The sequence below is a fragment of the Erythrolamprus reginae genome, chromosome Z (genome assembly GCF_031021105.1).
Source record: "Erythrolamprus reginae isolate rEryReg1 chromosome Z, rEryReg1.hap1, whole genome shotgun sequence".
Taxonomy (NCBI): Eukaryota; Metazoa; Chordata; class Lepidosauria; order Squamata; family Dipsadidae; genus Erythrolamprus; species Erythrolamprus reginae.
In genome coordinates, this window is record NC_091963.1 from 103794042 (window position 1) to 103817998 (window position 23957).

General features: G+C 38.5%; 2 protein-coding genes across 3 annotated transcripts in view; one reads left to right on the forward strand and one right to left on the reverse strand.

Moving 5' to 3' along the window:
• The window catches only part of MED1 (mediator complex subunit 1), a 47675-nt gene extending 44248 nt beyond the window's left edge, over window positions 1-3427 (reverse strand). For both annotated transcript variants that reach the window (XM_070728973.1, XM_070728976.1), the window contains exons 1-3: window positions 3245-3427; window positions 651-760; window positions 262-340 (exon numbers count right to left, since the gene is read on the reverse strand). In XM_070728973.1, coding sequence (XP_070585074.1) covers window positions 262-340; window positions 651-760; window positions 3245-3272 — 217 coding nt within the window. In that variant the 5' untranslated portion in view covers window positions 3273-3427. The remainder of the gene's footprint in view (window positions 1-261; window positions 341-650; window positions 761-3244) is intronic.
• Window positions 3428-4387: 960 nt separating this feature from the next.
• Window positions 4388-23957, forward strand: part of CDK12 (cyclin dependent kinase 12) — a 32174-nt gene continuing 12604 nt past the window's right edge. The window contains 9 exon segments of the mRNA XM_070728977.1: window positions 4388-6534; window positions 12335-13204; window positions 15372-15548; window positions 16725-16864; window positions 18595-18765; window positions 20624-20813; window positions 21855-21911; window positions 22552-22653; window positions 23153-23230. Coding sequence (XP_070585078.1) covers window positions 5474-6534; window positions 12335-13204; window positions 15372-15548; window positions 16725-16864; window positions 18595-18765; window positions 20624-20813; window positions 21855-21911; window positions 22552-22653; window positions 23153-23230 — 2846 coding nt within the window. The 5' untranslated portion in view covers window positions 4388-5473.

The following is a 23957-nucleotide window of genomic DNA, read 5'->3' on the forward strand; positions in this document are numbered from 1 at the left end:
CAGCTGCTGGGGAGAGGCGGCAGTGTGCCACATGGCTTTCTGCACCTCAAAAAAAAAAAAAAAAAAAAAAAAAACCCTCCCCCAAAATAAGTCCGAGTGCTTATTTTCAAGCCTAAAAGAAAATAAGACTGGACCTTATTTTTAGGGAAACAGGGTATTGTGAGTTTCTTTTGAATAAATGTGGTAAACAAAGCATTTAAAATGTTCTTAATGCCAATTCCTATAAACCAGTGATTATTTCTTTTTGACACAACCACTAACCTTTTAAAGCCTTCTGCAAAGTTTCTAAGCAAGTGATAAGATTCTGGTGACCTCCAGAATTCATGACAATTCGTTTTTCCTACATTCAAAAGAAATAGGAAAAATATTTCATGTCACATTTAATAATAAAATGAAAGGAAAACAACAAATAAGATATTAATAAACTTAATAAACATATATGTTCTATAGGTACAGAATTGTGACAATAGTTAATTCTAATCAATATTTCCTAAGGTGTGAAACAATTGTTCAATAAGACAATTTCTTGGCTACTTTCCATGTCTGCCAAATTTTATTTAGATATGTTCTAAAATATGTTATATTTATACACAGGGGGCAATAGCAAACGTCTAACAGAATATGTTACTTTAAAGTCTTTTAACTCTTACCATAACTTGTCTAACCAGCTTCATGGTTTCTGTCCAAGGTCTACTGTTGGGATTAAACTTGACATGAAGTCTTTCCAGAAGGGAATTCATCTTATTCAGTTTCTCTGATTCTATAAGCAAAATCATAAGTCATGTATAATTTATCTTTAATCTTCTCCAATGCTTTGGCTTCATAACACCTGTCATCTTTTATTGTTATGTTTTAACTGATTATAATTTATTTGATTGCTGTGAGCTGCCCCGAACTGTTAAGATTTGGGAGGTACAAAAGTTTTATAAGTGATTGTTACCCCATCCACCCTACAGCCCTGACCTAGCTACCTGACTTCCACTTGTTTGGGCCATTAAAGGATGTCATTCGCAGAAGACATTTTGAGGAAGGCAAAGAGGTGATTTGCACAGTGCAGAAATGGCTGACCAGAACAAGAAGTGATACCGATAGGGTTTACACACCCTTGTGTCTCGCTGGAGAAAGGCCATAGAACAGGACAGAGATTACATGGAAAATTGGGGAGTGTAGAAGAAACACCATTCTTATGTGTAAGTTTCATTGTGTTCAATAAATAATTATGGAAGAAAAAATGTGGTGCATTACTTTCTGGCCAACCCTTGTAGCTGTAGAACTGTTTATCTATCATCTTTTCTATATACTAAAACTCTGTGACGTTCAATTTCAAAATAGTTCCATCATAGTGCAATTTTTTTTAATTAAGTACCTAAAATCCATTAAAGAATGTGCACAAAATCCAGCACCATTGTTCCCATATGACTGAAATTTAAAGGATCTTCAAATCAATTGCATTAGGAAACATATGGCTGTGATTGTGATATTTGGCACTCCTTGGCAGCTTCCCATAAGGGAAGCTCTTGCTCCCATTGCTTTTTTGTCCATTTTGTTTCTTTTTAGATAAGAAAAATACTTTTGAAAAGATGCCAAACAGTCATGGGATGTTCAGTTTCTGCTAGAATTCTACATTCTAATTCTTAGATTGACTTAGTGTATCACTAAAATGCAGCCACGCGAGCGGTTATGGGCTTTCCAAGGCATGCCCATATTTCACCATCACTCCGCGGACTGCACTGGCTGCCGATTAGTTTCCGGACACAGTTCAAAGTATGGGTTATGACCTACAAATCCCTCCAAGTCCACCTTCTGCTGCACGAAACCCAGCGCCCGGTCAGGTCCCAGAGTTGGCCTCCTTAGGCCTCCCCTTCCTCCACAGAGTTGGCCCCCTCAACCAGACAATGTTGTTTGGCGGGGCCCAAGGGAACAGCCTTCTCTGTGAGGGCCTGGCCCTCTGGAATCAGCTCCCCCCACCTGGAGATTCGCACTGCACCCACTCTCCTTGCCTTCTGAAAAAGTTTAAAGACCTATCTATGCCGCCAGGCTTGGGGCCATTAGATCCTAGCCCCCTGACCAACAAGTGCTTAGTGTATTTACAGGGTGAATGGTGATGGATGCTTTTTAAATTAGAGTTTTTAAGTTCTTTAGTTATATTAACTGGATTTTTTGAGATGTATTGTATACCGTTTTGTACTTTTGATATGTTGTGAACCACCCCAAATCCTCGGAGAAGGGCGGCATACAAATCAAATATTTATTATTATTATTATTATTATATAATAATAATAATAATACATAGTGTTAGAAGTGAAATTATCTAGCCTGACCCTTGTTTAATTGCACCATATCTGAAACAGGACTACTGTCTACTCACTTCATGAGAAAGTCAGGAATTTCTCCTGATATGTATTCTGAACCCCTTCCTTGCAAATTTAAAATTGATTCTGGGTCTGCCTTCTTAGACAATAAATAAGTCTGCTCTTTTTTCTCCATGGCAATTCAAATATTTGTAGACTGTTTTCCCATCTCCCCTAAGTAATGTTTAAGGTAAACATAAACAGATTCTCTAATACTTCTTTCATAAAACTTTGGTCTAGACCCTGAACTACCTTGACAGCCTTCTTCAAGCTTGCTTTGTCACTGTCCTTTTGAATGTACAGTATTGCCCCAAAATGGATGCCACATTCTAGTCGAGGCCTCATCAGGGCAATGGCTGTTAATGTGTCACCCAACTGTCTTTTCAGCAGTTGCCCTCAGGCTGGCGCTCATGGCCATTTTTTTTAAGTGCTATCAAACGAAATCTACAAAAGGACCCTCTCGGAGCGCTATCCGAAATTGTCAAAATATCCCAGGACTCGCCTATCTTTCTGAAATCCCTCTTCCACGGTTATTTCGATTGCCAGCATCGCATCGACAACTCCCTTCTGAACACTTCCTAAATGGATCTTCCATCTGATCAGAGGACCTTCTTGATTCCTACACTTGGAAGCTAATTCTGCGGACCGCCGACTGCCAGCGGTTGGGCACTCACCAGGCTCAAGGCTGCCTCAGCCTCCCATCCTTCCAAGATCGGTAAAATGAGGTCCCAGATTGTTGAGGGAAATATGCTGGGTATGTAAACCGTTTAGAGAGGGCTGTAAAGCACGATGGGGCAGCATATGGGTGTAAGTTATATCTCTGCATCTCTAAAGATTCTGCCACGGAGGCGGTGAGCAAGCGCTTTTTTGCAGCCCGAAGCCCCATCACTCACCCTCGGTGTTGCCCTGAACTGCCTTCATCCCTCCGATGATGGTGGGGGGAAAGGGAGTAAGCGACCCTGCTGCTTTCCCTCATATAGAGCTGCCCCAGCCAACCAGGCCCTCTCCCTTGGTGTGAAAGGGGCTGGTCCAGCCCACGCAGCCTCCTGTTCCTCCTCCTCCTCCTTTCCGGGCTCGAAACATGATAAATGGAGAGCAGGAAGTCGTGCGATAATCCCGTGCGGCAGCCAACGTAAGAGCAGGTAATTCTCGCGAGACTTGAAATCTGTGTGTCTCTCCCCTTTCCCCTGCCTACGCTATCGAATTCCTCGTTGAAGGAACGACTGCCTTAAACCTCTATAGTAGATGGCAGCTCCCCCCCCCCGTTGTTTTCAAGTACAGAATGCCTTTTCATAAAGTGTCATTTCCGCCCGCCCCCCACACATCTGACTGTCGTTTCCAAGTTGTTTAATAAGCATGTATTGAGAGAAAAGGCATGGGACGGGCGTCATTTCTAAATCAATTTGTTCTTATTCTCGGGGGGGATTCATCACGCTTTTATGAAAAAATAACAAATATCGACAACTGCCTTGTGATAGTTTAATATATTTACAAGACGAAATTAGAATGGTCTAGGATCGCATAAAAGCGTTACAACGTTGTTTTCAATAATAGATTTGTTTCATTGTAATATTGTTTGATTATTATTTTATGTATATACACACACACACACACATATATAAAATAATAATAATATTTATTTATATTGTATTATATATTATTACTATTATTAACACAGATAAGGTATGATTCAACAACTACCACCCCCTTCGTTGGGAGGAAAAATGAGTCCCGGAAAGCAAACTCCCTCTTCTTTTTTCGGTCTTGTAGGTTTTTAATTAAACAAAAGTTTAATTAATAACGCAGTTAGTGTTTAGGCTATCCACGCTTTGAGGGAGGAAAAATAAGCCAAGATCCCGCGAGAACATGGCAGTAAACCTCGTCTAACACCCGCCCCCCCAGCAGGTCAGAAACCGGGATAACCTCCGTCCCATCCCTGATCTCCAGGCAGACGTCGCGAGACTTCGCGGAGCTCGGGCTGTGCGGGAACGCTTGCGCCTGCGTGAGAACAAGTGTACGCGCACGCACGCGGGCGTGCTCTCGCGGTATTTGTAGAAATAGGAGCAGGTAGAGGGGAGTTGGGGGAAAGGAACCTCCGAGGTAGACCGAAAGAAGCCACGGCGTCGGCGGCTCAGAGGACGGCAACGTGGGCGATTATTTTTTCGTGTTCTCGCGAGAACTGGTGGCTAACCTTCCCTCCTCACTTTCCTGCCTTCCTCTTCCCTCCCCCCTCCCCCACCCATCTGGAAACAGCGCCGTTTCGGTCTGGGAAGTAGGTAAAAAAAAGATGGGAATCTTGACTTGGGGAGGAACTAACTAGAGATTCAGGTCGAGGAAGCGGGTTTGCCCTCTTAGTAGAGGCTCTTGGGTTGGACACGGGCCTCCGGGATTTGCTTAGCGAGCGAGGCCCCGGGGCGGGCTGGAAGTGTATTCAGTCAGCCCCTCAGGAAGTTAAGGAGGTAGCAAATATATTCAGCCCCGCTTTCATTTCGTAGGGAGGTGGGACTTTTACTTAGTGGCAAGGCAACCTTGACCCCAGGCAGTCCGCTGCTTAAATACTTTGAGAGACTCCTCTTAAGGGTCCCGTTTTTTAAAACATCTTGAAGAGACTAATCTCCGGAACTTTTTTTCCCTCTCCTTTTTGCGTTTGTAAAATTCGGCTTCTTACCTATTTACAAACTGGGATGGGTCTCTTTTTTGGCGTGTTTTTACCCCATTAATGAACCCTTTTGAGCAATTAATACCCTAAAAGTAGGAGTTAATTTAGACTTGGAGTTAAGGAAGAGCAGGTGCTTACTCAGGATTTAAAACATCTCTTTCCTTCCTACCTGCGAAGTGTAAGATCAGAGGATATTTTGATAAGTTGATTTCCTCGAGGCTCGACTCAGTTTCAGATTTATTTCTGAGGCAGCCTTATCTTACAACATTCTGGATGTGTTTGCAGAATCAGGTATTTTTAGAGCAACTCCATTTATCCCAGTAAGGAGACAAGAGTGGGTTGAATGTAGGATATAGGTAACAAAAGAAAAAGTAGCCCTTCTGTGGTAGGGAGTGGGGCTTGTAGAGTAGAATTTAGGCTTTTTGGAGGATTCCTCCCTCTTTTCAAGCACAGTGGAGAAGGAATGCCAAACCCAGAGAGACATGGGGGCAAGAAGGATACAGGAGGTGGGGGGTCTTTGCATCAAGATGCAGTGTCCAGCAGTGGGAGCTCAAACAGCAGAGAAAGACATCGACTCTCCAAGCATAAAAGACACAGATCCAGGCATTCCAAAGATTCGCCGTTGGGGACTCAAGAAGGAGGAGCACCTCTTGGCAGCATGATCAAGCCATTGGTAGAATATGACGATATCAGCTCTGATTCTGACACTTTCTCAGATGAAGCAGTCCTCAAGTTGGAACGTAGAGAAAATGATGAGAGGAAAGGGACATCAGACAGGAGTGATCGACTCCATAGACATCGTCATCATCAACATAGGCGTGTCCGTGAATTAATAAAAAGTAAGCTGGGAGACAAGGAGAAAAGAATGGACAGAAACCAAGAGTCCTCAGGCAAGTTGAGTTCTAGTAAGGATAGACTATCTGGTACTTCCAAAAGGCTACATGAGGAGAATGATGACCACTCATCTAAATCATTCAAGAGCAGTAGCAAAGAGTCCCGCTCAGCCAAACTGCATAAGGAGAAGTCTAGAAAAGAACGGGAGGCAAAATCTGGTCACAAGGATCACAGTAAAAGTCATCGGAAAAGAGATGCCCCCAAAAGTTACAAATCATTGGACAGTCCAAAGCGGAAATCCAGAAGTCCACATCGAAAGTGGTCAGATAGTCCCAAGCAAGATGACAGTCCCTCAGGAGCATCGTATTCACAGGACTATGACAACAGCCCTCCACGTTCACATACATCCAGTAACTATGATTCATATAAGAAGAGTCCTAGTGTATCCTCACGAAGACCATCAGTCAGCCCTCCATATAAGGAACCTGTTGCCTACCAATCCAGTATGCGTTCTCCCAGCCCTTATGGCAAGAGACAGCGGTCGGTCAGTCCATACAACAGGAGGCGTTCATCCAGCTATGAAAGAGGAAGCGGATCATACAGTGGAAGATCTCCCAGCCCATTCAATCGAAGGCGCTCCAGCAGTCCTTTTGTTTCCAAACGGTCTCTGAGTCGTAGTCCTGTTTCCAGGTACCGGACTTCATACTTAAATCAGAATTGTTGAGTATCCTAAGAATAATGTAACTAAAGGGGATAATGTCTCAGAATTGTTGTTATTGTCTCTTAAAACAAAATGTTTTATATTCCTCTGATTCATTAGGGTGCTAATGTGGCCCTATATATTGGATTATTAGAGTCTCGGTGGTGCAGTGGTTAGAGTGCAGTAATACAAGCTACTTCTGCTGATCACTGGCTGCCAGTATGGCAGATTGAATCTCAGTAGGCTCAAGGTTGACTCAGCCTTCCATCCTTCTAAGGTTGGTAAAATGAGGACCCATTTGTTGGAGGCAATATGCTTACTCTCTGTAAACCGCTTAGAGAGGGCTGTAAAGCACTGTGAAGCAGTATATAAGTCTAAATGCTATTGATATTACTATATTATTTTAAGATGCATATGCTGGTGAGCATGGAGTTTGAGTGTAACACACTTATTTTTCAGTCTTCCAATATTATTGTATCCTAAGTAATACTATCTATCTTATTGGAGAATAAGTTGAAAAGAATCCAGGTCAGCCAGTATCTGAACAAAGGGATATCATGCTAAACCATGATATGAAATAGAAACATAGAATATGAAAACTCAGTGCCATTGAGCACTAGTCTTGCATGTTTTTCAACATATTTTTGGTTTAATTTGTCAAGCCCTCAAAACTTGGCAAACTAGAATGAATGATCAAATAATTGATCAGCATGAAATATAGATCATTAAAGATGGATGACATTACATAGTTATTGCAAATGGATAGCTTCTGTATCAGGTGTGTAACTGAGAACCAGCTGCCAAGATTTACTGTTAATTGCTTTCATTTTGCTGTAGTCAAGTGTAGTATAAATGACAGAAATTTCTGAAAACTAAAACTGCAATTTTAATCCATTCTCATGATACATATCATGGCTTTTCAGTTTTTATAAAATTAAAAAACTGGAAGAGGAGACAGAAAATGGGCTTACTAAATATATGTAAACCAGTGTTGCAAGGAACTTTCTTATTTAGCAAATTGAGATTTCATTTTGCTAATACTTTGGAAGGTATTACTTGCTCTTTATAATAAAAACTTGTTATCACTGGGGATTACATAGTTAACATTTCCATGAATAGATTTCTGTAATTTCTTGTTAACATTTTTAATGAAGAATGTTGACATTGAAGTGGGAGTATTTTCGGAGAAGTCGCTAGCACTTTGGCAGTATTAAACAAGAATCTTATCATATTGCTTTGACTATTCACAGAATTCTCTTCCTGTTGTGAATTCTGGATGGTCTTCATGAAGTGTGTTTTTCACAACTCCATTCTCCTCTCTATAATGAGATATTTAATGAACATGAGAGATACTATATCATTAACATAAGGCATTTTATATAGAGGAAATGTTGTGAAACAATTATTACTAGATAAGCTTCCCACTAAGTATGAAAGGAACAATGATGAACCCTATATTTGGTTGGCTACATTTTGAATACTTTTTGTTCCTTTTGTAAACATGGTTGGTACTTCAACTCTTGGCAATTACTTTTAAATAATGTAGGATAAATGTAGTTGTTGTTTCCTGCTAATTATGGGCCAAATTTTAGGAAAGCATCTCCATGTCTATTGGGAAAGGATTGGTTAATATGTGTAAACATCTTGTAATCAAAAAACTTACTTTCATAAGTTTAGAAAACTTATAAAAGTGACTTGGTTGAGTCTTTATTATATGTTGAGTAAATAGGCTTGAGTGAAACAAACAGTATTGTATTTTTAAATTTGTGAAACAGCAAGGAGGCATCTCATTCCTGTTCATTTTTATATTCTCTTTTATTTAATTTTATAAGCTTAGAAAGCTTTGTGTGGTGTTCTAGTTTGCCAACTCTTTTCCCTATTCACCTAAGTATGTTGGGTTCTGAAACTTTTAAACCATTTAAACTCACTTTTTCCACTAGAGTCTTCTATAAAAACAGATACCCTTCCTCTAAAAAGATGTCATTCCTCCAAACTGGCTATATTAATGGAATGGCTTCTTACAATGTTTAGTACAATACACTATGAAATGAGATATCTATAGTGAGTTCAAGAGCTAATTCTCAGGTTGTATTCCTTAATAACCAGGGATTGGCAGACTACTAACTTGAAGTTTGGAGAATGGGATATGGGTCACTAGAGCTTAAATATCCTGTAAAGGATTTTGTTGCAGATTTATTGGTACATTTTGGTGACCTGAATTTTGGGGGGTATTGTGAGAGTAGGTCGAAGCTGCCATAGATAAAGATGAAGAAGACACATAAACAGGGAAGACATAAGCCAGGAATCTTGTCTAACAGATCCCTTTAAAAGGAGGGAGTTAAGAAGGAACCAAGTCTAAAGGAAAGAAATGCAATCAAAGGAAGTTGAGCCTGAGTACATGGAGCATGCTGCCATCTGATCTACAGCTACCAGACTTGTGAATCAACAAAGAGGGATTTTGGGAGGGCTAAAAGGGATCCTAAAATCCACTCACTCTTTGAGTTCTGTCCCTCTGGCTCTAGTTAGTGCTCATCAGCCTAGTTGAGGAAAACTTGGGTAATTGTGTATGAGTGTGTATAAGAGCAAATGTTCATGTAACCAGTAAAAATTCACTCTTATTTTAAATTCACTGAGTCTCTCTGTATTTCAAAAAACCTCTTGTGCCTCTATATTCAGATAAAAGTAATATGTGTATGTGCCTAATTATTTCCCAGCTATTGACCAATAATATGTAGGTTGTGTGCTTTAATCATACCTATTTGGAAAACTCAGATTGAAAGCAAGGAGGACGTACAAGTTGTGTGCTATGAATGAGTGACCATAAACTAAATCTGTGAGTGTTCTTTTGGAGTATATGGAGAACAAGAAACTGCTATATGTTGCCTTACCTGGAAGTGTGTCCTGAAGCATACTTAATATTTATTTGTGTTTGGCTCACATGTCACTTAACTTTGTGGTTTGGGTTATGATTTACTGTACTGGGTGAATCCAGTATTGTGGTCTGCACATTGTGGTAAAATTAGGCCAACATAGCTTTTAAAACAAGCACTATAGTGTGATGTGTGAACTCAGCCAGTGAGTGCATTACATGGGAGTAAGCATCTTTCAGTCAAAACAACTCTTATTATTATTATTATTATTGAATTCCTGTAGATAATTGGTGTTTTCTGATAATGACAAAACCATTGCAAGGAGAGAATCCTGCTTTCAGTTAGTTACATTTAAGAAATTAACTTGAATGTTATTCATTCAAGAAAGAATATTCCCCATTGCTCTTGATAGAAATCTGCCCTTATATTTTCACAATAACATATGTAAATATGAGTTTACTACCCCCAAGAGTACAGCTAGCTCTTTCTATTTATTTGTTTGTTTGTTTGTTTGATTTTTTTAATGCCGCCCTTCTTAAACTCAGGGCAGCTTGCAACATGTTAGTAATAGCACTTTTTAACAGCCAGCATATTGCCTCCACAATCCAGGCCCTCATTTTACCCACCTCGGAAGGATGGAAGGCTGAGTCAACCTTGAGCCAGTGATGAGATTTGAACGCTGATCTGCAGATCTAGCAGTCAGCTTTAGTGGCCTGCACTATTACACTCTACCCACTGTGCCACCTCGGCTCATATTGAAAGCCGTGAAAATACTTTAAACTATCTAAAATAGCAAATAATGACATTGATAGCTTATCCAAAATGCGAAAGAAAATTGAAATAATTGGCCTAAGGTTGAGTGCAAAGTATGGACAGGGGACGTTCTTTTCTCATGTTTATTTTGTTACCGTTATTGGCTTTGTGGACTACTAACTGCTGTTTGTGGCCTCTTTCATGGCTTCATTTATCTTTGAGCTTAATCAATATTGCCTGTCATAGACAACTGTTTGTAAAATCTTGCATATGTAATAAGCCAGACCACAGGATTTCTAGAAACTATTGTTTACAAGTCTTCAGTAGTTTTGATTGTGCTAAAATCAACATATTAAAGGCGTAAAAAAGCTAAAATGTTTAAATATAAACAATATATAAACAGAGACCAAACTCCACACTTTGTAGCACTGATGATGTTACCTGCTTGGGTAATGAAAGGTCTGCAAACAACTAAATTCAGATATTACTAGGCACTCCTAAGTTCATCCATAACTACATGTTTCCTTTCTGGTAATTTTTAAATAATCTGAAAACAATGAAATAATAAAATAAAGGTACAGCTTTAAATATATTTCACTGATTTAAAAAAGTAAGGAGGCAGGTAACATTCACATTTCGAGCTTACTGTATTTTCTAAATTTTAGATTAGTAACCTATACTGCAAAGACCTGAAGTACTTCTCTTAGACCTCAGGATTACATATAGTCTCAGCTTCCTATAATTAACTACAGAAATTGCTTTCAAATCTTTGTGCTTTGTTGGAGTGTTTGGTATTAGGAAAGATTTAGATAAGATTACTAATCTGCTAAAATCTGATTCTCAGAACAGTTTTGTCCAGTAATGTTAAAACTGGGACAGCTCAATGCCGGGGAAGGAATAGGAAAAACAGAACCAGTGTATGGATTTCTGACACTTGGTTTTGGTCTTACCAGTTCTTTTAATTTTTTAATTTTTAATTATAACTTTTTAGAAGCTGTAGATAAAGCATATAACACTCTTCCTCTTATTATTTTTTTAATCATAAAACTTTGTGTCTTAGATTGGACTAAAAAAAAAAGTGACTGGTTCACAGTCATGGAACAATCTTCTGTGGCTGGGAATGCTTTCTTACGTACTAGATCAGAGTTTTCAAATTTAACAACTTTAAGACTTGTGGACTTCAACTCCCAGAATTCTCCAGCCAGCATAGCTGGAGAAGTTATGCTGGCTGGAGAATTCTGGGAGTTGAAGTCCCCAAATCTTCAAATTGCCAAGTTTGGGGACTGCTGTGCTAGACTATTTTTATAAAGTACCGGTACATATAAAGTGAGTTTCCATTGAACTCTCAGTCCTCTTGGTGGGAAAGAAGAGGCTTTCTGATTACACAGAACATTTAAGGGAATCTTGGGAGAGTAACCACCAATGTGGTGAAGTGCAACTTTGTTGTAAGCCGCCCTGAGTCTAAGGAAAAGGGAGGCATAAAAAATAGAATAAATAAATACATAAATAAACTTGAAAACACTGCTGACCCAAGCAAAGGCAGCTCTGGTTCCATCCCTCCCATCTCTCTTTCAGCTAGAACACTTTAAAAAAAACCTTCACAGTACATATTTAAAATGTCTGTCTTGTTTTGTGCGGGGAGTATATATCCTTGTTTTTACACATGCAAACAGTGATATATCATGGTTTCCAGATTCCAAGCAAAAGATCTAAATATATCCAGGCTTAAATTATTTGACCCTTTTTATTTTAAACTGGTACTATAAAGATTGCTACATTGTGTGATACATAAGTGGAAGGTGCAGTTTAAGCCTATGCACATAAGGTGAGTCCAAGAAGAAAGCAAAGAAACCTGTAGCAAATTGAGGAATGTACTGAAGCTTTAAGGGTCACGGTTGAAATCTATAAATAGTGTGGGTTCTGAAATGGCTAAACCATGGCTTATTTTAACCATGGTGTAATGAATAAGTTAGCTGGGTTCATGTAGCATTTAAACATGGTTTACAAACTGCAGTGGCTATGTTCACATATTTTGTAATCTCAAAAAAACCATTGTGTAATAGAAATAGAGAACACAAAATATTGAGCTAACTTCTTGGTTTTGATTTTTATAATATGGTAGTTGAGATGTTTTTGGATTTTGATTTATCCTATTTTATTTTCACAGGAAGCCCATGAAATCCCGAAGCCGAAGTCCCACTTATTCGAGGCATTCTTCATCTCATAACAAAAAGCAGAGAACTGGGTCTCGCAGTCGCCATTCCAGTATTTCACCTGCTCGGCTACCACTGACTTCCAGTTTAGGAGCTGAGCTGAGTAGGAAGAAAAAGGAGAGGGCTGCAGCTGCAGCAGCTGCAGCAAAAAGTGATGCAAAGGAGACCAAGGACTCATCTAGCTCATCTAAAAAAGAAAATAATTTAGTTGAAGTAAAAGAGTCTATAATGGATGTCAGGAAGGCAAAAAAGGCTAAGCCTGAAAAATGTCCTCCTGATCTGGTGATGGTAAATACTATACAACACAGTGCAGAGGTGAAAACAACTCCTGAGCCTGCCAAAACAAAGACAGTAGAAAATTCTGAAAAGAAACGTCTTGCTTTGGTTAAAGAGTCAAAAACTGTGGGAACAAAAAATATGAAATTTGTTACAGTCAAGGAGGAAACTGTAACTCCCAAACAAATAGAGACATCTGAGCAAGAGGTCCAACCTCCTTTGCCTTCTGTAAAGTCACTCCCTCCTTTACCAACATCATCCCCACCTCCTCCAATTCCTCCACCATTGCCCCCTTTGCCTCCATTGCCGGTTGTTCCCCCTCTGTCCTCTGCCCAGTCATCTATCATTCAGAGCCCTGCTTTAGTTTCTCGGTCATTTTCTGCCCTTTCTAAAACATCCTTGACTTCTCAGGCTAACTCCCAGTCCACCATTCAATCTTCCTCAAAGGGTCATGGTTCTGTGACCATAGCTGTTCCTCATCTGAAAACATCAACATTGCCTCCACTCCCTTTGCCACCAATCTTGCCTGGGGAAGAAGAGTTAGAAAGGTAAGGTTTGAAGACACTGCTATTCTACAAAGACTTGTCAGTGTAATGTATTGCTCATTTAACTCAGTTCCGATGCAAAGATTTGGTATATGAGCTGGTACAGTAAATTCTGCAGTCAATATAATTTGCACGAGTCGTAACCTGTTTGCTGCCTATGACACCTTGAATTTCTAGTAATTTGGACAGGAATGGGAATTTCTTGCAGGATACAAAAGATGCATCTCAATAGAAAATAACTTGGATAATTTGCTAGGAGAGGGCTTTATCTAAAATTTTTGATAGATATTGCTGGTGAGGATAATTTTAGATGTGAACAATTTGGTTGCTAATCCTATTTGTTGTTTTCAGGGTTCACGCTTACTTTGCAGTGCTTTTTATGAACATAGTTTTGAATTCATGACTAGAGAATTTTTAAAAGGGTGTGAAATGTGCTTTTTGACCCATTGTTTCCCCTAAAGAGCCAATTTGTATTGATTTGTTTTGTTACACCAGTATCTGATTTCTATATTCGAAGACAGGATGGATGATCTTAAATCAGATATTTATTTTTGGTGGTGGTGGTGGTGGTAAAGTATAACTTGGCCATCTTGGTTGCTGTCATCATTTTTCCTCTTGCTGGACATATTACTCTGTTTTCATGTACAGTATCTCCTTTCACACACAGAGGATGATGGACCAAGATTTGCTGTGCCTGTGACTTGGTTTTTCTCAGCCAGATTATAGTTCTACACTATTTCCATTTTTTTTTCTTTTAATTGAGACTCTAATATTCATCATGCTATAATAAGTATCATAGTGATAGCATAATATCTAGATATCTGGGGATGCATAACTGGATTTTTATATTTCTTTGAGATCATGAATGGTGCGACATGACTGGATTCTGCCTGATGAACTTAAAGTAATTCCATACAGAAATTTGTATCTGGTTTATGTACTATTACTATTATTTTAGAAATATTGCTTAAAATAATTTTTATTTTTTGCTTCAAAAGTTCTTTGGAAGAAAGACACTGTAGAAAAAATAGTAATAAATTGTTGGAGGAAAAGAGGCATGGTCAATTTCTAATATTTGGATTTAATGCCTATTGTTTCTTAAGCGTTGTGATGGAATATGACACAGAACCTAGGCAACTAAATTTCCATCTTTAAAAAAAATAGCAATTCTATCCACTAATCAACAGAATACCATCTTGAGAATTATGCAGCAGAACTGTGCAGAACAAATAACTTTTTCAGCCAGGTTGAATACTTCAGAGACCATCAGTTTTTCAGATTCTAACTGGCTTGATTTCCAGGAAAACAAATTTTCCTAATTTTAAATCTAGCAAACTTTTAATTCTCTAGTGTGTTTGTACTGTCCTCTGTTTGGCAGGCCTGTTGAAAGTGTATAAAGAAAGTTATTAAGAGAGTTTTGTTACATTTTTGCTGGTAGAGTTGGACATCATTGATATAATATTGCTAATTTTCCACATGTCAGTCAGCATATAGCATTATTGCCATAACTAATAATTGCAGAGGCAGTACATCGTAATATCCAGGAGTGTAAAAGAATGAACGACGAGTACTAGTTTTGTTTTAAAGTGTTCATTTACAAAACTGTAGTTAGTATAAATTTTCCATGTGCACAGTTTTCTATGTATTTGTAGTAATCTAAGGATGTTTTGCCATTGCAAATCATGGGAATATTTTCAATTCCTCACTTCAACATTAATAAAGTTAGTCAAATCTTAGTAGATAAAAGGAGCAGATAGCTGCTATAATGAAAAAATATAGTTAACCCTGGCCTGGAGTTCACAGATCCTTTCAAGCAATGATGTTTGAGTAGTATGGTAAGTATGGAGGAAGAAATAAGTAAAAAGGAGGGAAAAATTGATTTCAATTTAGTTAAATTAATGATTGTGTTCTTTTATTTTTTTTTCTTCCATTGCTTTAAAAAGGGCACATTTTCTAAATTCCAGAATTTTGAAATTTCAGCTATATATCAGGTACTGAACTTCAATGATAAAATGGTGCAAACTTTGGTTACATTGATTTCCTCTAGATATTTCTATCAGTAATGTTATAATTGTAGCAGCTGAATTATATCCATCTGTATTAAACCTTGAAGATGTGAAACCATGATCAGCTTCTGAATAGTTCATAACATTTTTCTCTGGTGCTTTAGTCCAAAGGAGATTGTTCCTCTGAAGCCTCCGAAGAAAGAGAAAGAACAGAGACCACGACATTTGCTTACTGACCTCCCACTTCCTCCAGAGCTTCTTGGTGGAGACCCTTCACCACCGGAGTCTCCAGAACCAAAGGCAGCCACACCACCTCAGCAATCATTGAGAAAGAGACCAAAGTAAGAATTAAATATACTCTGATGACAGTTGTTCAAAGTGCTTTATTTTTGTAGGACAGTGATGGCGAACCCAGCGCACAGTGCCATAGGTGGCATGCAGAGCCATATCTGTCAGCATGCAAGCCGTTGCCCTAATTCAGCTCCAGCAAGCATGTGTGCACCAGCCAGCTGATTTTCAGCTTGCATGGAGGCTCTGGGAGGGAATTTTTGGCTTCTGGGGGCCCCAGGGGAGATGTAGAAGGCATTTTTGTCCTCCCCAAGCTCTAGGGAAGTCTTTGGAGCCTGGTGAGAGTGAAAAACAGGCCTACTGGGGCCACGAGAAGTTGGGAAACAGGCTGTTTCTAGCCTCCAGAGGGCCTCTGGGTGGACAGGGGGAGCAATTTTCGCCCTCCCCAGGCATTGAGTTACGGTTGTAGGCACTCCTGCAGGCGCGATAATGCGCGTGCACACATTTTCAGCACCCAAGGGAAAAAAGGTTTGCCATCACTGCTGTAGGATAACATTGAGGATTGGCAAAAAATAATAAAATTGGGTAGTCAATAGACCAGCTTTAATCCTGTGCCTTGACATATGGTAAAGCTAATATAAGTTCATTCGCATGACACTAGATTTAGTTTTGATTAGTACTGGTAAATAACACTTGTGTTTCCAAGTCAAATACAATCCATTTTGAAATGGATAGAAGTGAAAAATTAGGGAATTTTAAAATGTAGATTGTTCATAGTGCATGGAAGATAAAATTTGATTCTCGGCTTGATATCCATGTTGTCGGATAGCCAGTGTATCCCACAACATCTTCCTTAGAATCTGTCTGACTTCATGTCTATCTAGTTTTTATTTTATAATCTGTAATTTAAAATAAAATAAGAGTTAAGAATATTGCAAAGCATTGCTTTCAAATATGATTTGTATTTCTATTAACACATTGGGTTCCACATAAATCTTGGAAATATTCTTGAAAATAAAATGACATAAGGATTTAGCTAGAGCTTTGTTTCCATATAAATAAATAAATATATTAGGTATCACAGTATTTCTGATATACACTTTATATATCTATATCTATACATACATGCAGACCCGAGTAGGATGATCAGAAACATTTATGAAAGAGTTTTGACTAAGAATTACACATTTTAACAATTCTTCTCTTTGCTTCTCTCCCCTCTCTTCCAGAATCTGTTGCCCTCGTTATGGTGAAAGGAGACAAACAGAAAGTGATTGGGGAAAGCGTTGTGTGGACAAATTTGATATTATTGGTATTATTGGTGAGGGAACATATGGACAAGTGTACAAAGCCAAGGACAAGGATACAGGTGAGTATAAAAACATGGATTATTTTACATTTTCTTTTCTGAGCTTAAGCCAGTAAACAACAGAACCAATTTGGAAATGCACAGAGGAAATCCAAAGGACTAGGTGCAAGCTCACAGGGCAAGGTTCACAAACAAGTCCACGGGGCAAGGCAGATCCAGAAGGCAAAGGGCATAAGGCAAGACACAAGCTGAAATAAGTCAAGGCTGAGGTTTCTTCCCCCCCCCCCCGCCCCAAGCTAGAGGTGTGTAAGGCAAAGCAAACAATTGTTCCTGACAAAGACAATCTCCCCCAGCTTCTCTTTAAGTCAACCTATGCCATGTGTTCCTTGTGAGAAGTGGTGGGGTGACCTCCTAAGCAGCCTCTTAGATCTCCTTTGAGTTTGCCTCTGCTCTGCTCTGTGACCTCAGATTTAGTGAGAGAGGCAGCTGTTCCTCATCAGAGAGGATCTGCCTCTCACCATCACTTTCTATAGCCAATCCTCCCCATGCCTGTAAGGATAGACAGATCTGTCAAGTTTGGCCACCTCCCCCATTGCCTGAGAGGCCTGGGACAGTGTTGTCCTCAGCTGCTGGTCTCTCCAAACCTTGCAAGGAATGTCATCATGCCATCCCTATCAGACAGTCTCCCTCACCTCCTCCAATAATAATACACATACGGACATCTCTCTTTCTCTCTCTGTCTCTCTCTCTCTCTCTCTCTCACACACACACACAATGGAGTAGATCCATTTAAATAATTGGGAGGAGTTAGTATAGCTACATTTAAGAAAACTAGCATTAATATACTGCCATATTGTACATTTCTCCAATTCTTTCCTATTTCTATGGGTCAGGCATACATACACAGAAATGCATAGCAAACAGTGCATATCGTCTGTACTGTTTGTTGGGAGGCAGAAGCAGAATTTTTCACTTGTTTTCCTCCCATAAAACTAAGGTGCATTTTATACTCTGGTGTGTCTTATACTCCGAAAAATATAGTAATTGTAGCTGTAAGTAGAGTTTGTAAACAGTAACAGTTTCTAAGAATGAATTGAAGAAGGTAGACTCGTTGCCCTCTTAATCTCAGTGGCAAGTAATTCAAAATATCTATTATGGGATTAATTATGGGATTAATTATGGGATTATTATGGGATTATGGGATTAAAGTATAGAAATGAAGAAAAGTTCTGAAATATCCTAATATCCTAATGTTGCTCTGATAAAAAAAATTCATTGTATAGATAATTCTTGACATACAATTGCAATTTGGATTGGGATTTTGGTCAAAAGTTATTGCAATTGTAAGTCAAGGCAATTCTTACTAGACTAGATTTTAACTGTTTTTATAATACAATAATAATAATTAAATGAAAAATAACAAATTACCTATAAATTTTACATGGACTTTTTTTTTTGCTGGGAACTGACAAAAATGCCAAGTGCCTGAATTATGATCATGTGACCTCAGGGGATGTGGGTGTGGAAGGCTTTCATGGTTTTGAGGACAGCTTGTAAGTAATTTATTTTCCCCAAGTCTGTTGTAACTGAATAGTCTTTGGAAAGGGGCGGCGTGCAAGTCTAATAAATAAATAAACAGTTGGTCCTGAATCGCAGACCAGTTATGTTGACACTGTCTACTCAGATAAGTGACAAACAGGAACATGTTTAAGGAGGATCGTATTTTTTGTTTCTCTTATTTTGTTTGACCATTATTACTTTTATAATTTGCTGTGTCCTGTATTTCACAGGTGAATTGGTAGCTTTGAAAAAAGTTAGGTTGGACAATGAAAAGGAAGGCTTCCCTATTACAGCTATCCGTGAAATCAAGATTCTCAGACAGTTGATTCATCGGAGTGTTGTCAACATGAAGGAAATTGTTACAGACAAACAAGATGCACTGGATTTCAAGAAGGACAAAGGTACTCATTGTCAAAAAAAGTCCCCCCCCCCCCCCCCCCAAAATGCTGTTCGGAAGATCTGGCCCCAGGGATGGGTCCCACCCGGAACAGGGGGAATGCTGCTCCAGTAGCAGAAATGAAGCTGCGCATGTAGCTCCATTACTGCTGGGCATGCACAACCAGCATAATTTTGGTAAAAATTACCTTTTTTTTTTTTGCTTCCATTCAGAGAAGCAAAGAAATTGGCATTTTTTGCCTAAATCTCACTGCCAGAAGGACATTCACGTGAGATTCCGGTTGCAGCACATACACAGCCGAATCTCATTGTGGCGCCTAGAGTGGCAGCGGCCTGCCTGAGCTCCGACCACATGGCCTGCTCTCTGCTCTTCAGGCTGCTCATGGTGGAGCCACCGTAAATGGAGTGGCAGGGCAGACGGGTAACTGTCACCTTATTTTGGCTGGGCTTTGAGCCTTTTTGCTTCTGCACATGTGGGAATCCAAAACCCCCCGGAAATCTCATGCACGTGCATCCTCGCGTGAGATTTGGCTTCTGTGCATGTGCTCCCATGCTCCCAGCCCATTCCGATAGCACTGGGAATGGTGGCCCATCGCTGCCCGCCCCCACCTGCAGAGAACTCTTGGGTGCTAGGGGATGGCAAAACTCCTGTTTCTTTGCAAAAATGGGGTGGGCAAAGGGTCTGGGGAGCTTGCAGAGAGCTCCTGGGAATGGGGGAAGGCAAAAATGCCTTCATTTTTGTGAAGAAAAAAAAACCAGGAGAAAAATGACCCGTTTTTTTCACAAAAAATGGAGCATTTTTGCCAGCACCCTGAAGCTCCTTACAGGCTTCCCAGATTCTGCTATTTTTTGCGAGAAAAACACTGGTTGAAAAATTGCCTGTTTTCGCATAAACGGGGCTGGTTTGCCTACTAATTATTATTTATTTATTAAATTTATATGCCACCCCTCTCCGAAGACTGGAGGAGGAATTCTGGGAGTTGAAGTCCACTAATCTTAAAGCTGTCAAGTTTAAAGACCCCTGGGTTAGAGATTAGGGGTGCAAAGGTCTTCAAAGTTGGCAATTTTAATACTTGTGGGTTTCAACTCCCATTCTTGAGCTAACCTGACTGGAGAAGGAATTCTGGGAGTTGAAGTCCACAAGTCTTCAAGCTGTCAAGTTTGAAGTTTGTAAAAAGTTACATGGTTGTAAAAAGTGTACATGTTTGTAAAAGGTATTCTGCTACACTGCTATTTTATTAAATAATATATTACTACACAATTTGGTTCAGAATACTTTTTTCCTTGTTTTTCACCTCTAAAATCTAGGTGCGTCTTATACTCCGGTGCATCTTATACTCTGAAAAATACAGTAGATTTTGAGATTATGACCTGCATTTCAAATTACCTGGCTTATTTAGCAGTAATAAACATTCTATGTACATAAAAAGAAAACTATTATGAGGAGGTATATTTTAATTTGGTCTAGAGTGTCAGAAGGTCAGTGGTCTGGGTAAGAAGCTTCCTATTTATCTTGAGGATCTTTTGTGAAATTTTGATCGGAGCTCTATGCTGTGTAAGATAATCAGGTTCTTTAATAATAGATAAGGGTAGGAATATTGCTAATCTTTGGATTTAAAATTTCTTTACAATTTAGATACTCTGTTTTCCCCAAAATAAAACATCCCCTGATACTAACCCAAATTGGGCCTTTGAATGCATGGCAATAAGGCCAAGCACTTATTTAAGAGTTCAAAACACTTATGGCATAATCTACTTTAGAACATTCCAAATAGGAGGTGCTTAATGTTTGATGTGATAAATCTTCATATGTTTAATTCTTAAATAAAAATAGTGGTGTTTGTCTTTTTAATCTTCTGGTAGGTGCCTTTTATCTTGTATTTGAATATATGGACCATGACCTCATGGGATTGCTGGAATCCGGGTTGGTGCATTTCTCGGAGGACCATATCAAATCATTCATGAAACAATTGATGGAGGGACTGGACTATTGTCACAAAAAAAACTTTCTTCATCGAGATATCAAATGTTCCAACATCTTGTTAAATAACAGGTAATGATGCAAATTTATTTTATATTCCATTAATTAGATGTTCTATCCAGTGTATTTTTAAAATGTCCATTGTATTCTTATCTTTCTTGAGATATGAAGAAGATGTTTTATTCTGTATTCTTTTGCCTGCTCTGGTAATAATTTGAAAGCAAAAATTTAATGTACCAGTATCATGAAACACATTTCTAATGAAGATCTGACTGCCATCATTCCATCAAATTTTTATATATAAAAATCTATTTTATATACACCACTGTTTGTTCATTTGAGTTACCAGTATATATGTTTTGCCATACATAGCAGAGGCTGGCTGCAATTTCTGTTAAACAATCATGCTACCTAGAGTCATTTTTGGTGAGAGAGCCTAGATTTTTTTAAAAAAACCAACCTACTAGTTTTCTATCAGAATGCTTTATGCATGAACCTTTCTTATTGTGTTGACACCAGATCAAATCTAGTTCATCTATATGATTTCATACATAAATTTTCACAGCAAAGGAGGATTTATCATGAATATTTGCCTTATATATTACTGTATATTTGAATATGATCTCACAGAGAACTCTTTAAAACATATTGGATTCCCATTGGATTTGTGTTCTCATTATGGAAATAATTCAGAGGGAAAAGGCCAAGGGCAGTTGACCTCAGCACAGTTATTGGATCTGGTCTTTATATTTTTAAAAATTATGAGGCTATTTATTATCTTCCTTCACCATTTGTAATTCTCCCCTGCTGCATATTTAGCCTTCTATTATGCGGGTGGGTGGATGAGAGTCAAAGAACTGATGAATGACTTGAAAATGTATTTTCATGAATCCTTGCTGTCCCCAAACTTCTAATAAGATAGATTCTGTGGTTGAAAAATAGAGTGATATTTATAAATTTGTAGGATAATTTTGTGGGCAATCTCTTTTGCAGGAGATTTCTGTGTCTTGAAAGTGTGACTTATACTGCAAATTTAGTAATTCTTGTTTATGCAATGTTGCTCTTTTGTGAAAAATTTTGTTACTAAAGGTTCACAATTATTATTTTTTGCAGTGGGCAGATCAAGCTGGCAGACTTTGGTCTTGCCCGACTTTACAGTTCAGAAGAAAGGTAAGATGTTTAAGAGGAGCATAGGAATGACTAGCTATTTTACACATAATATACCTGGATGGATTGCTTTATATACCCTATTGAATTTAATTGCAAATAAGCATATAGAAGTTATCTTTGTTGTCTCTTCTTTTTGAGTCGGTAATGTTTGTGAGGGAGTTGATTACACGGTCTTTGCCTATTTATTGGCTGCTAATCTTGGTTATGCCTTGGACTTATGACTAAATTTATAGTTAATTTATAATCCACCCTAGTTTTAAACATGTTGAAACCATTAGCAAATTACTTTGAATTTTAGATCCCTGACAATAAAAGCAATGATTTTCCTAATTCTGTTAATAATGTAACAAAGAGAAAGCATTGACCTATCTTTGTTTAATTAGTGAAGATATCCTCCTTGAACACCTGACACCGAATGATTTTCTGAGACAGTTTATTTCTTATCTCTGCAATTGCATCTTGATAACTTTTCATTATGAATGCTTGAGGCTAGACTTGTGGATGACTTTGAATGGAATTTGTAGTGGCTTAAAAATCAATAGTCATTCTGTCGATTGTACTATCTAATATATTTCTGTTTATATTGATTCTTACAGAATTGTTGAACCTAAATATTTTTAATAATTGTTTTCTCACTTAGCCGTCCATATACCAATAAAGTCATTACATTATGGTATCGACCACCAGAGTTGCTTCTAGGCGAGGAGCGTTACACACCAGCTATAGATGTCTGGAGCTGTGGGTAAGCCAGTGACTCTTCCATGCTTTGATTTCTGATGTTAACCTATGGCTACAATCTGCAGTGGTTCATACTTCAAGCTTTAAACATAGTGTGGCTGAAATTCCATTTAGTTTTGATTGGCCTTAAATAACTATGATGAATCTAATTTTTTGCTGTTTCCTTGGACAATAGCCACAAGCACATACAAGAGCTCACTTCTAAAAAAAAACCTTTAGGTTTTTGTATTTAAGATATTCTATTGTTCTTTTTTATGAATTAAAATATTGTTCATGGCAATAATTTTCTTCAGAAAATATGAAGATCTATCTCTTCCACAAGGCAATGGGAAATGCTGCTCAGTAAATGCAGATAGGTCCTTTGCATGCACCTTTCACTGGCAATTTGCTAGATAACCAGTAAGATCCCTAGAGAGCCAAGAGAAGCTTGCCATCCCTCCCTTCCCCCGCAAATACTCCAAATTATGCTATTGGTGTTTTAGCTTGTTCTGTTTTCTTCCTAGTTGCATCCTTGGGGAACTGTTTACAAAGAAACCTATTTTTCAAGCTAATCTTGAGTTGTCCCAGCTTGAATTAATCAGGTAAAGCATTCTATGAATGATAGAAAGGAGATCGGGCACAGAAAGTAGTTTGTGTATTCTGCCTTGCCTGTGCCAGCAGTTGTCATATTTTTTTTTAGAATTGAAAGCAATTATATTAGGTCCAGGTTAGATCTATGAACAATAAATACCAGCTGGTTGCTCATGTTAGAAATGTACATAGATGCCAGAAAAATGCTTTTCTTGAGTTTTTAAACGTATATAATTGTATCTTATAAGAATCTCTATCTCCAGCTTGGTAATCTATTCTTCAGGAAACAGGTCCCAGAATTCTGTATATTTAGCTTATTTCTATCTATAATTTTGAATCACGATTCTAATGGTGCTGTTAGAAACTAGCATTTAGCTCCCTATAAATACCATACAGATTTGGGAAAGAAGCCAGGGCAGAAAAGAATAGTTATGTGCCTTATGTAGCTGGTTAAGAAAAGTGTTTACAGATTCATCAGCTGCAAAGTCCTCCCTAGATCATTATTTTCTGCTCAAGTAACTTAATCCTGGTTAGGAATCTTTCTAAAATCTGAAATCCATTGCCTGGGCCCAGAGTCGCCTTATTGGTGAGATGGACAGCATTTGAATTAAATAAATACATTTATTTTTATTATTCATCTACAAATGTTTTCTTCAGCTAATCTTAATCATGGCTTACCCCACCCTTGCCAGCAGAGGGGGCCTACTGTAAATCTTATCAGCCAAGGATTTTCAGCTG